This window comes from Maniola hyperantus, chromosome 26 (genome assembly GCF_902806685.2).
Source record: "Maniola hyperantus chromosome 26, iAphHyp1.2, whole genome shotgun sequence".
Classification (NCBI taxonomy): Eukaryota; Metazoa; Arthropoda; class Insecta; order Lepidoptera; family Nymphalidae; genus Maniola; species Maniola hyperantus.
In genome coordinates, this window is record NC_048561.1 from 362,274 (window position 1) to 376,141 (window position 13,868).

The following is a 13,868-nucleotide window of genomic DNA, read 5'->3' on the forward strand; positions in this document are numbered from 1 at the left end:
AAGGCCAAGTTATCTAGGCTACTAAGGTAAACTACCTTAGTAGCCTAGATAACTTAATAACGAGTTATTGACTACCGGCCTGTTGTAAAACTTGGCAAAGGTAGTGGAACTGCCGCTACACCCAGCGGTCTATCTTATTATATCTAGATTGACCCCAAGCTTGAACGCCATAGATGTTGAGGCGTGTCGGGTGCTGTGGGAAGAAAACATGAAAACGTCAATTCCACTATCTTTCCAGGTGGACTTAATCCACTGGCTTAGCGTTTGAGGTGAAACACAATAGTCGGTCAGACTTTCGTAAGTTTTTGGTTCTGGCCATGTATATAATACCTAAGCGTTTTTTGCAGGGCATATTTCTGGGAGTTCCTTGAAGGAAGGCAGGTAGTTACAAAATAGGTTTGTTATGTACCCACTTTGGACGTTTTAATAAATTCCATGATTTTTATAATTTATTGATCATTTGAAATAATTACTTTGTCAATTTTAACTTTAGACAGCGTTCGCACTGTGTGCTGTCACAAGAGCAAATAAAGTCATGCATTTCTTTGAAAGCTGTTCTACAGGGTCATACTTTCAATAGGAGACAAAGAATCTAACTGATTTGAACTATGTTTGTTTACCACGTGGATATTATGTGGTGGTCTTAGCTTGTAAGTAAACACTTTTACAAAATCTTGTAATCCTATCGTCCTGTGATATATTTCCAATTACTTATTAGATAGAGAGCAACTCTGTGACTATTGATAGTTCTATATTGATCACCAATATTAATTATCTTAATGAGGAACTCTATGACGATTGGAATGGATGGATCGTAAATGTTTAAACAATATAATCTATACAAAAGGTATAGGTACCAACGTTTGAGGCAAATGTTGTGTTTTATTATTAGAGTGTTAGTCGACCATGGAACCATCATGATTGATGATGATCAGGTAGGAATGGAAAGGATGGGCACATGTCGCTATAGCAATACGGTCCGGACAATACCCCGGCAACCCAGGGCAATGTTTGCTGGGACAAGGTATTAGAACATCGTTAAAATTTAACTTTACGTCTGATTTGAGCAGATGCATAAATAATGGGTACCATGGTTGATTGGGTCAATAAGTAACAACCATTATACCTACAGCTTTGTCTGTGCTCTGCAAAGTTTTTAGTATAACAGCGCTAGGAATAAATACATAAATTAAAGCTTGAGACCAGTCTAATGTGAAAGCGTCGATTTCAAAAGCATCAGGGTCCCTATGCTATGCCATGAGACGAATTTATCACATTTAGTATTTATTCGGGTAGCAAATAAATCAATTTGTGGGACTGGAAAAATTTCCCATCAATTTTTGATAGCCAGAGTTCGTTAACTCCCATTCAAACATCATGATGTGATTGACGAGATTCCCGATCAGCAATAATATTATCTAGCGACTTATAGTTAATATATAAAGCTACTATAATAATCATCTGAGACTCACACTACTGCCATATTATGGTCTTTAGTGACGTTGTTCATGTGAGGGTATTTAACGCCGCCTATGCGATTAATCTAGCTCACTGCAGTTGTGTTTAAGTAATCTCTGAAAGTCGTAAAAACATTTTGCAAATAGCTTTAGGGCAAAGTACGCAGTTAAAAGTTCGAGATGAATGATATATGTAGTTGCCCCTCACTATAAGACCAGCGACCACTTAGCGGTTTGACCATCCCGTTTTTGAGGCATCAGACCAGACATAGCTCCTCTAATACATAGCTGTCGCTTCTACGTAGTAGTACTTGCAAATTCTTTGGTCGCTTCTGATTCTATGAACTGAATTGTCAATGACATTCAGAGCCACCAATTTAAATTAGTAAGGGTTGTGACATTGTCATAAATGGTTCATAATTGTCGCAGGTTATATTGGTTTCGTACTGTAACCATCCGTATTCTATGGCCTGCATTCAGAGACAAATAAACCTAATAATTTGGCAAATTTCCGTATTTTGCAGCGTTTTAAGCGTAGCATAGGTTATGATATTATAAATTGCCATTTATGATAAGTATAACCTAAATAATTGCAAGACTTTGAAGGTATCCTGCATTCTGTTACTTTTTACTCATTATTTCCTCATTAATAATGAAGCCCAGCGCCCTTAGTAAATTTTTAATGGCCTCAATATTTTGCATACAGTCTTCGTAAGTATAACCTACGAAGTATAGCTTATGTATCTATAAGTATACTTATAGATGATACAAAACCACATGAATGTAGAAACTTTACAATAGGTTTCATCAGTTTAGTAAACATTTATGGCGCCGTAGGGTAGGTATACAGATACCGAATGGCAGGACTGGTCTATCAAGTTTCATTTGATAGCCGTTTATCTAAGATAAGATGGTATTAAATCAAAGTCAATTAAGACTTATAAAACTGGGCGAGGCGTCCAGCGTAACGTATCAGATGTACTGGCGGTGGGTCTACTTGGGCCACTGCGTGTAGCCTTGCGACAGGTTCTCACGGGACAGCACGTTCTGCGGGGCAGGTGGCTGGTGGCTGCGAGTCGCGGCCCTCGTGATGTTGAAGCTTTTGGGCTTCTTGGGAATTTCGGGTTTTAAGTCCGAGCTAGATTTTGAAACAGCCATCGACCATCAGAACAGCAAACTGTTCTGATGGTCTCCGGAAGGTTGCTACCAGAAAAGAATTTTGCCATTCTTAGTAGGCAAAAGCTAGTCCTTTAAATCCCTCTTAACCAAATATAAAGTGCGAAGTTACGCCGTGCTTCCGATTCGGAATGTCGAACTTTGCATAAAATTCGACTAAGTCCCATAAGACCTCTAGTCAAATCGTTGTTCTCGGTGGCACATAGCTGATCCGATATTACTTTTCCGAGCAAGAAAATACCAGCTGTTATCTGCTTTTGACGTGCCTCAATGGCCTTGTCCATTTGACCTGATCAGGAACTGTGGCCTTAAACTTGGGATTAAGCTTTGGTGCAGCCATATTTATACAGTTCCTCGGAACCAAGAATTTCTTCAAAAGTTCCTTGTGAACATCCTTATTTGAACCGGATGTTGCTACATGGATAAATCTAGGCGCAACTTCCTTAATAATGTCAGGCCCATATCGGGTCTGTACCCAGTATATCAAGATTATGGTGTTAGCAGCGTCCTCATCACGAACACTCGATGCAATCGGTTCTCCCGACACGTTATCGGGTATGATAGAGAAGCTAATATAATTGTGGTCTACAAAGACGGCAAGATAGTCCTAAGGACTACTCTTTTTACACTCAATTGCGACGATATAGTCCCTCAGACTACTCTGATGCATTTTGTTACACCCTAGAATTCCCCCAAGGGTTTAAAGTAGAACGAGTGTGGCGAAATAGTCCCGCAGACAACTCTGATATACTCTTAAGTTTATCTGTTATCATTATAATTGCGGGTACAAATGCGGCAAGATAATCCTAATGACTACTCTGATGCAATTTGTAAAAATAAAGCTATTTCACAGTCGTTAACATTCAAATGCGGCGAGATAGTCCCACAGACTACTCTGATGCATTTTAAAGAGTTAGGTATTTACGGCCAATAGTTCAAATGCGGCGAGATAGTCCCGCAGACTACTCTGATGCACTTTAAAGAGTTTATGCAATTTACGGCTAATAGTTCAAATGCGGCGAGATAGTCCCGCAGACTACTCTGATGCACTTTACAGCCAATAGTTCAAATGCGGCGAGATAGTCCCGCAGACTACTCTGATGCACTTTAAAAAGTTGGCAATTTACGGCTAATAGTTAAAATGCGGCGAGATAGTCCCTCAGACTACTCTGATGCAGTTTAAAGCCAATAGTTCAAATGCGGTGAGATAGTCCCGCAGACGGCAGACTACTCTGATGCACTTCAAAGAGTTAGGTTAAAATGCGGCGAGATAGTCCCGCAGACTACTCTGATGCACTTTAAAGAGCTAGGTTCAAATGCGGCGAGATAGTCCCGCAGACTACTCTGGTGCATAGACCGTAGCGTATCATTTGAAGGTTTAAACTAGAACGAATGTGGCGAAAGAGTCTCGCAGACAATTCTGATACATTCGTAAGTTTTTTCTTTTATCATTATAATTGCGGGTAGGTAGGTACTTACCATCAACAATTTCTTTTGGCGTGGCTGGCCTCGATGAATTTGACGATGAATCCGAAGATTGGCTCGATGATGATGGAGAACTTAACGTGACCGCGTCACGTTTTTTATGTCGTGAAAGTTTCACTTCCTTTTCTTAATTTATTCACTATTAATTCCAAACTACTTTTGTTTACACGTTTCGGCATAGTTACTATAATTATTAAATAATTCCAAACTACTTTTGTTTACACGTTTCGGCATAGTTACTATAATTATTAATTTATTAAATTATAAGTCTACTGCGTGCGAGATACTGAACAAGTGAAGTGGTTGAGCACTAAAATGCGAATGAAAAGCGGCGGTGCGACGGCCGTGAGGCGAGTGAGGTCGTCCAATCGGGGGGTAATAATAATAAAAAAAAAAAAAAAAAAAAAAACTCTAAACTACAGTGCTGAAGTGGTGACTCCTTATGCGTACTACATTGTGTTCAATAATATCTAGACGTTACTGATTCGAGGACGTAGCACGAGTATAATTATTAATATTGGTGTTAGTAATTACACGAAACTTAAACCTAATTGTTAGTAATTATTAATATTGGTGTTAGTAATTACACGAAACTTAAACCTAATTGTTAGGAATTATTAATATAGTAGATAGTAATATACAATAGTGATAAAAATTGATAACCCTGAATACAACATAATTTTCCCACTTCTATTCCTATTGTTGTATAGTCTTTGAAAAAAAATATGGTTAATAAGGTCAAGCTTAACAATGAAAAAACTATTCCTCAACTTGGATTGGGCACGTAGAAGGTCATTTTTTTGATTTTCATGTTTACAGGAAGACTTATAAAGTTTTGGCAAGGTCACCTCGATCGGTTCCAATAGGTAGGTAGTAGATACACTGATAAAAACATCAGTCAAGTGCGAGTCGAACTCGCACACGAAGGGTTTCGTACTATCGTACAAGAAATAGGTAGATAACGTTTTTTTTATTTTCATGGCAACCATTTTGAAATTTATAGGTAGGTATAGTCCGTACAAAATGACTCCTCTCGCGGCATTTTAATTGTAGGTATGGGTCAACTGTCATGCCAAAAGTACGGTTCACCCTGTGGGTTCACTTTTAAAATAAGCACTAAAATCGTACTTTTGACACAAAAAGTTAAGATGGCGCGTGAGGAGTTAAATTTTACGCGTTATTTTGTTGTAATAGCGGCAATAGAATTAGAGATACACATTCTGTGAAAATTTCAAGTGTCTATAGTACGCGGCCGAAAGTGATATGTACATCGACCTTTCGACGGAGATAGCAGATTTGTAGAGCGTTGTCCCTGTCGTTGAGACCGACAAAACATCATATAGGTATGAGGGACAAAGACAATGCTCTACAAAGCCGAAATGATATTCTAAAGGCCGATGTACATTACTTATGGCCGCGTATTGTCCCTTATCGGTCACGAGATACAGGACAGGACGGCGGAGGCAGTAACAGACTCACGTTGGCAGTGTTGGCAGTTGGTACCCTCTGGGTTCGGAACTACCCACTATAATATTATTGTAGTTTTTGTACGGAACCCTAAAAACAAGTTAATTGTTGAACCATGATCTTAGTGCATAGACTGCATAATCATGATAAATAGGAGTGCTGCCAGCACGCGGCAAGTTTCCCTATTTGTGGGGAATCGAAGGCTTGCGCGGAAGAGATCGACATGGCAGAATTTAGAGAGAGGAATGGATAAAAGTCCTTTTTTGCTCGACATAACATTCTCAGTTACAAATAAATCGGTGATTTCCACGACAAACAAACTAGGAACCGTGATAAGCTCGCAACTCCTACGCTCCGCCTCGCGAAAGTGGGAAAGTCATTTGTGGGAATGAGTGTAATCCATACTAATATTATAAATGCGAAAGTGTGTCTGTCTGTCTGTCTATCTATCTGTCTGTCTGCTAGCTTTTCACGGCTCAACCGTTCAACCGATTTTGACGAAATTTGGTACAGCGATAGCTTTCATCCCGGGGAAGGACATAGGCTACTTTTTATCCCTGAAAAGTGAAGGATTCCCACAGGATTTTTAAAAACGTAAATTGAGATATGTTGTGGCCGTATGGTAATAATTAAATGCGGCAACGGTGAAAGGAAACGGACAATTCGTACATATTACAAAATCCACGCGGACGAATTCGCGGGCATCATCTAGTATTTTATAATAACACAAACAATTTTAGACTTGCCTTTATACAAGTTTAGCCGAGTTTCTTGCTGGTTCTTCTCGGTAGGAACGCCATTCCGAACCAGTGTTTTTTTTATTTAATAGAGATAGCGAGCAAATGAGCAGGCGGGTCACCTGATGTTTAAGTGATTACCGCCGCCCACCAGAGGAACGCCGATGCCTTGCCGACCTTTTGAGGAATTTGTGACCTTTTAGAAATTAAACTAGCGCATCCATTTTGAGAACTCACTCGCAATATTTGCTCTGTCTCAACTGTCATGTCGAAAGTACAGTAGGTCTATTTCGTAAAACCTGCATCAACCATCGTTACTATCGCAATCGTTGTGATTGGCGGAATTTATGGCATTCTTGTTGCAACAATGCATTGTAGCCAATAGTGAGCGAGCGTCAACCAATCAGAGGCGATTGCGATCGCGACATTATAGCTGTCATTCTACCGCAATCAAGCAGCTGTCTGTGAGACGTGAGTACACCCAAGTTCTAAAAACGGAATCAAGGAAGCTTAATGGGAAGCCGTAAAGTTTCACTGGCAACACTAAGCAAATCAAGGCAATGTCATAAGTAAAAAAATGTTATCAACTCACCTTCCGAGGGCATTGATTAAATCTAGTGATACGACGGTCGGCTCTATAACAATAAATTCGCCTTTCGTCGGTCGGCTATACGCTTCTTAAATATTTACTCAAAAATACGTTCAGTATTTTAAAATAATAATACTGCAAAAATGGCTTCAAAAATGCCTTATGTGAAGTTTGATAACGGTTACGAGTGCCCTATACTGGGTTTAGGAACATGGCAGGTAGATATTATTATGGTAGAAATTCGATATCGTTTGGCAGGAGGAGGGGGTGTGGAGAGGGGGCAAGGCAAACCTCAAAATGAGATTTTTAAAAACCCCCCCCCCCCCCTCACCCCCTCCGCCTGCCAAACGATATCGAATCCAACCCAACCCAACTCTTTTATTTAAGTAGTTAAGTACTAATTATCAATAGATTTTACAATTTACTGAGTTATGTAGAAGCTTCAGTTACTAATTCTAGGAATTCCTGGCTTTGTGGAAGTAAATTATCCCATATATAATAGAAGATTAAGATGGCTACGGCTTACGTCACAGGCGCCGGGATAAATCCTAAGCGTAACGAGGAATTTTAAATTAACTCCTGAGCGTAGCGAGGGTTTTGCATCTAGAATCCTGAGTGAAGCGCGTAGGGGCGTCCCAGACGAAAGTATTACCCACAACTTCAATACTCTACTATTCACATCTCGCAAGACAATAAAATCAAAATCTTAAATAGGTGCCTACTTATAGGTATCTATCTGTCTTTCGAAGTTTCTTGGAGCAAATCGTTTATTACACTTTGAGCATTAATAGTATATAAAACTGTCCAACAATTTCCATTACAGTCCTCTTGGAAAATCCTTGCGTGCGGCCAGTAAAGACCCAATAACAGTCCTCTGATGTAACTAATGAAATACTTTCTTCAGTAAACTAGCCGATTCCGAGTAAGTGGGAGAAAATGTATTTTATTTTTCAGTCGAAGCCTGGCGAGGTGGTGCAAGCTGTGAAGGACGCCATAGACATTGGGTACCGACACATAGACTGTGCGTTCTTGTATGGCAACGAGCCAGAGGTGGGGGCGGCCATCGGGGACAAGATTAAGGAGGGGGTTGTTAAGAGGTATGGACCACAAAGTACATTGGTATGGTGTAGACTCCCACTCTTGGCAGTTCTGTCATGTATGACATTTCAATACACAAATATATTCCCTGGTGCAGATGTGCACAATGTAGACTTATGTGGGATTGTCTAGAATGGGAATGTCTTGGTTTTGAATTCGACTCTCGGCACTCGGAGCAATATGGAAAACTAGCTGATGCCCGCGACTTCGTCCGCGTGGATTTAGGTTTTTAAAAATCCCGTGGGAACTCTTTAATTTTCCGGTATCAAAAGTAGCCTATGTCCTTCCCCGGGATGCAAGCTATCTCTATACCAAATTTCATCAAAATCGGTTAAACGGGCCGTGAAAAGCAGACAGACAGACAGTCGGACAGACAGACAGACACACTTTCGCATTTATAATATTAGTATGGATGAACACATATTTTAAATTGTGCTATAAGACCTTCCTAACTGCCAAATTTCGTGACTCTAGGTCAACGAGAAGTACCCTATAGGTTTTCTTGACGACACGACAGACGGACTGACAGACACGACAGACGGGCAGACAGACAGACAACAAAGTGATTCTATTAGGGGTTCTTTTTTCCTATCGAGGTACGGAACCCTAAAAACCTGCACATCTTGTTCTAGAGAGGACCTCTTCATCACATCGAAGCTCTGGAACACCTTCCACCGACCAGACCTGGTGAAGGGGGCCCTAATGAAAAGCCTGAAGAACCTCAACCTGGAGTATTTAGACCTGTATCTTATACATTGGCCCCAGGCCTACAAGGTAAGGGAATATCGTCACCTCAACCGATGGACGTCCACTGCTGGACTTGTGAGGAGTTCCGTATGGGGTAGATGTGAGTTGGGTAGAGCTAATTTAACAACTTCAATCTGACTTCATAGTTCTTCAACTATGTAAACGATAAAAAAGCTTGGATTTGACTCGCTCCAGCAATGCACGGGGCTGCAATGGCTTGTATAGTACGGTATAATAACATTGTAAATTGAAAAATTAAAAAGAGCAACCGCCGAGTTTCTTGCTGGTTCTTCTCGGTAGGAACGGCATTCCGAACCAGTGGTAAATTAAAACTACCTGACTATTCATAAGCACTTTTAAAAAGTTTACATGAATAAAAAAACATTCTATTCTATTCTATTCTATTCTATTCATAACTGCCGCAGCTCAGTGGATTGTGAAGCTGAAGTGCACATAGTTTGAAAAAAATCAGCCAAGTGCGAGTCAGTCTCGCGCAACGAGGGTTTATTTTATTTGTCCAAGAAGCTGCTCACAGAATTACACACACAAGTTCCGTACTACAGTCGAATTTTTTCGACATTTTGCACGATAATTCAAGAACTGTGATGCATAAAATAAAAATAAAATCTGTTTTAGAATGTACAGGTGAAGACCTTTCATATGATACCCCACTTGATATAGTTATCTTAAATCGAAAATTGAAAATACTAATTATTAGTTCATGACCACAATTTAATTTTTTTTGTGTGATGTAACCACAAATTCACGGTTTTCAGATTTTTCCCCAAATGTCAGCTATAACCAGCCAAATTTCATGATTCTAGGTCAACGGGAAGTACCCTGTAGGTTTCTTGACAGACCGACAGACAGGCAGACAACAAAGTGATCCTATAAGGTTCCGTTTTTGCTTTTGAGGTACGGAACCCTAAAAACCAATGGATTTCAAGGTGCTAGAATCGTCCGCGACCTCACATCGGTAACCCCACCGTTGGAAGACCCCGACTAGGTGGACAGATTTCATACAAGTGTGCAGGAGCACAAGACTGTGGTGTGTGGAAGACCCTACAAGAGCGTTAATCCAGCTGTGGAAGTCTATCGGTTGATAATGATGATGATGATGACGAAAAACTGTATTTTTAAGCAGTTTACTTCTTGATCGACCCCTATTTCATTATATTCTAGGAAGATGGAGATCCGTTGTTCCCAACAGACGAGTCCGGCAATATCCAGATCTCAGATGTGGACTATGTGGACACTTGGAAGGCGCTGGAGCCCCTGGTCGGCGAAGGCCTGGTCAGGAGTATAGGTATCTCCAACTTCAACTCCAAGCAGGTTGAGCGACTGCTGAAGAGTGCTACTGTCAAGCCTGTGGTCAATCAGGTCAGTTAAATAAGTAATGAATGTCCTTTAACCAGAGGTTTAATTAATACTGTGGTAAACTAGGCCAATTAACTAAGTAGTGTATTTTTTATAATAAATAATTGTCATGAAAAATGCCTTCATAAATCCTGTAGTAACTAAGTAACGTGTTTTGAGAAAAGGTATCCACTGTTAAGCATGTGGTAAAGCAGGTCATTTAATTAAGTAGTGTATTGAGGTTATATAACGTCATGAGAAATCCAATATGGCGGATTTGACGCAAAAATATGACGCATTGTCTTACCTGTGGTAAACTTGGCCATTTAACTGAGTAGTGTATATGTACAAGTTCATCTCTTTGCTCCTTACTTCCAAATTATTCATTTATGACGACCTCTCTGGCGCAGTGGTGAGCGCTGTGGTCTTGTCAGTTGGAGGTCCCGGATTCAATTCCCGGCAGGGGAAATTTGGAATTTTATATTTTCTAAATTGCCTCGCTCACGATTTCGCTATTTATTAACTTAATTTATTACTACTATGTAACTACAATTTCGGTACATGAAAAATAAAAATGAAATAAAATAAAATAAATAAATTTATTGCGACAAGAATAACATGATTTCAGCCAATCACAACAATTGCGATTATAATAATGATTGATGCAGGTTTTTCGGAATCAACCCGCTGGTCTAAGAATTAAACAAAATTTCAGGTGGAATGCCACCCATACCTCAATCAGAAGCGGCTACAGGAGTTCTGTGAAGCGCGGGGAATCAAACTCACGGCCTACTCGCCGCTGGGCTCGCCCGACCGGCCCTGGGCCAAGCCGGGCGAGCCGCAGCTGATGGACGACCCCAAGCTGAAGGCCATCGCTGACCGCCTGGGCAAGACTGTGGCGCAGGTGCTTATCAGGTGAGCCGAGAACCTTAGCTCGAACTAAGCATCATCATAAAACAACTCCAACCCATACATTACTTAGGGACTCTCTAACTGACTATCATGCTTCTTAATTATTTATTTGTGTTTTTGTGTTTTCTTTGGTTATTTATTAGTAAGTTGTTAGAATACTCAATTGTGTTAGTTTATCTTTTAGTGAAGTAGGTAGGTTTAAATTAGTATGTAGTACAGTTTTTATTATAAGAATAGATATAGGTGTATGAATAGCGTTAAGGAAATATAGTAGTAAGTTATGTACTTAGTATTAAGAGCGCCACCTCGCCAACAAACTGGCCCACCAGTTTGGCGAGATAGATATGTAGGAAACTTTGTAAAATTATTATGAATAAATAAATTAAAAAAAAAAAAAAAATATCTAGTGTGACTCCAAATTCTTAAAAAAATAAACCCATAGGTTACTGTTATTGTCCCTATTATTAAATAGTCCGCCAAATTCTAAAAATACGTCCCCATATTCGTGACCAGAATGTTTTAGCAGTCAAGTCAATGTTTGGGCAAGACTGTCGCGCAGATGCTCATCAGGTGAGCCGAGAACCTTAGCCCGAACTAAGAAAAGGGTCTTGAACTGTTGTAATAAAATGATGAGATTTTTATTTCTTTTTAACATAATTACTTACTTATTTTTTTTTTTTTTTTTTTTTTTTTTTTAATACAATAAAACTTAAAGCTAGCCTTATCTAATTACTATATAAATCATGACCGCGTGGAATGGTGCCAAGAATACTGGCTGCATTTCCGCGCTGGACAGCCAGGCTGATCCGCTGCGCAAAAAATGAGCCAGCCCTTCTGTCACCAGTTGAGGCTATTAATCGCGGTGAAATGTCTCGTAAAAAATTTTTAGCACTAAGACTCCATGGCCCCAGGGTCTCCACGGCAAACGGCACAAAAATGTAACTCTCTATAAGAGAGGCATACTTGCGCCGCTTGCCGTTTTCAGCTGTTTCTGCTGCGGCTCCCGGTCTTGATGCTGTCTTCCTGATATGACACGGGGCCAATGTGTCAACGCAAGTTGCGTCCCACATTAGCGCCCGTCCCCGTTCCCAGGGAACCAGCGTCAATATTATCAACTTACTTATTAACGTCACGCTTTACGTACGGAAAGCGATAAATAAAGTCGCAATGCATAAACGACAAAAAAAAAATAATTTTTAGCATAAAAAGTATTTTCTCGCAGAAATTACTCAATTATGTTTTCGAATTGAATTTCAAATGTTTTTTAAAGCATGTTTGTGATTAGTTGGTGACTCAAAATAGTTAACGCTCACTGACATTTTCGTCTATCATTTGTATCATTACGTAACAGAAAGAGCCCTATTATACTAATTTCTTAACCTAGCGTCAAATGTCGGTAACAGTTGACGCCTGCCAGTGTAGGTGAAGCCCCAACGTTTTGTTCCAAGTTTCCTGTCTGCTCCAGGTACCAGATAGAGCGTGGCAACATCGTGATACCCAAGTCCGTGACCAAGTCCCGCATCCAGAGCAACTACCAGGTGCTGGACTTCCAGCTGTCCGCCGAGGATGTGCAGCTCATAGACACCTTCGACTGCAACGGACGCGTCCTGTTTATGCCTGCGTAAGTATCATCATCATGATCAACCCATCGCCGGCTCACTACAGAGCACGGGTCTCCTCTCACAGTGAGAAGGGTTTTGGCCAAAGTCTACCACGCTGACCAAGTGCGGATTGGCAGACTTCACACACCTTTGAGAACATTATGGAGAACTCTCAGGCATGCAGGTTTCCTCACGATGTTTTCCTTCACCGTTAAAGCAAATGATATTTTAATTTCTTAAAACACACATAACTCCGAAAAGTTAGAGGTGCGTGCCCGGGATCGAACCCCCGACCTCCGATTGGAAGGCGGACGTCCTAACCACTAGGCTACCACAGCTTCAGCCTGCGTAAGTATGGCATATATAATAATAAATATATAAAGGGAAAAGATGACCGACTGACTGACTGACTGATCTAACAATGCACAGCTCAAACTACGGACGGATCGGGCTGAAATTTGGCATGCCGATAGCTATTATGACGTAGGCATCCGCTAAGAAAGGATTTTTGAAAATTTAACCCCTAAGGGGGTGAAATAGGGGTTTGAAACTTGTGTAGTCCACGCAGACGAAGTCGCGAGCATAAGCTAGTCCAGTAGTCCCATACAAAAACAGAGAGAGCGCTTTAACTTTTTGTGATGTAACTACAAATTCACGGTTTTTAGATTTTTCCCCTCATGTCTGCTGTAAGACCTACCATACCTGTCAAATACCAGGATTCTAGGACAACGCGAAGTACCCTATAGGTTTCTTGGCAGACACGACAGACAGACAGATAACAAGGTGATCTTATAAGGGTTCCGTTTTTCCTTTGGAGGTACGGAACCCTAAAAATTAATAAAATGTGTTTTTTCAGGTCGTTTGGTTACAAATATCATCCATTTGAAAACGAAGAATTTTAAAAAACTGCTTTAAAATATTCACTTCTTAAATAATGGGTACAAAATAAGTTCTCACGCGCTTTAACATTCTGTGAATTGTCATATCAAAAGTACGATTCTAGTCCCCACAGATAATATGTCCAGAAATGCAACTAACGTGGCCCCCTCAGCCCTCAGTCCCTCTCGCTCAAGCAGATTTTCTTACTTGTGAAATGTCATTCCTTCTACACTTCACGTTGTTTGCCAAATACTCACGTACCTACAAATACATTTTGGCAATCAAAAAAAAGTGGCCACGGCGATAAGGCCAAAACATAATCATTTTGTCACGTTCTAATAAGAGCTTAAATGCATTTAGCTAT

The 13,868-nt window shown here is 40.3% G+C and overlaps 1 protein-coding gene across 1 annotated transcript; it reads left to right on the forward strand.

The window, feature by feature from the left end:
• Nucleotides 1-6,971: 6,971 nt before the first annotated feature.
• LOC138404184 (aldo-keto reductase family 1 member B1-like) lies at nt 6,972-13,542 on the forward strand. The gene is made up of 7 exons (XM_069507586.1): nt 6,972-7,129; nt 7,866-8,008; nt 8,642-8,783; nt 9,939-10,136; nt 10,828-11,027; nt 12,490-12,645; nt 13,482-13,542. Exons 1-7 carry the CDS (start codon nt 7,055-7,057, stop codon nt 13,525-13,527), a joined length of 960 nt encoding a protein of 319 aa, XP_069363687.1. The 5' UTR covers nt 6,972-7,054; the 3' UTR covers nt 13,528-13,542.
• Nucleotides 13,543-13,868: the final 326 nt, after the last annotated feature.

Coding starts and splice junctions, on each gene's coding strand:
- LOC138404184 (XM_069507586.1), top strand. CDS start 7,055: ATGGCTTCAAAAATGCCTTATGTGAAGTTTGATAACGGTTACGAGTGC. Junction 7,130..7,865: donor TGGGTTTAGGAACATGGCAG/GTAGATATTATT, acceptor TTTATTTTTCAG/TCGAAGCCTGGCGAGGTGGT. Junction 8,009..8,641: donor AAGGAGGGGGTTGTTAAGAG/GTATGGACCACA, acceptor ATCTTGTTCTAG/AGAGGACCTCTTCATCACAT.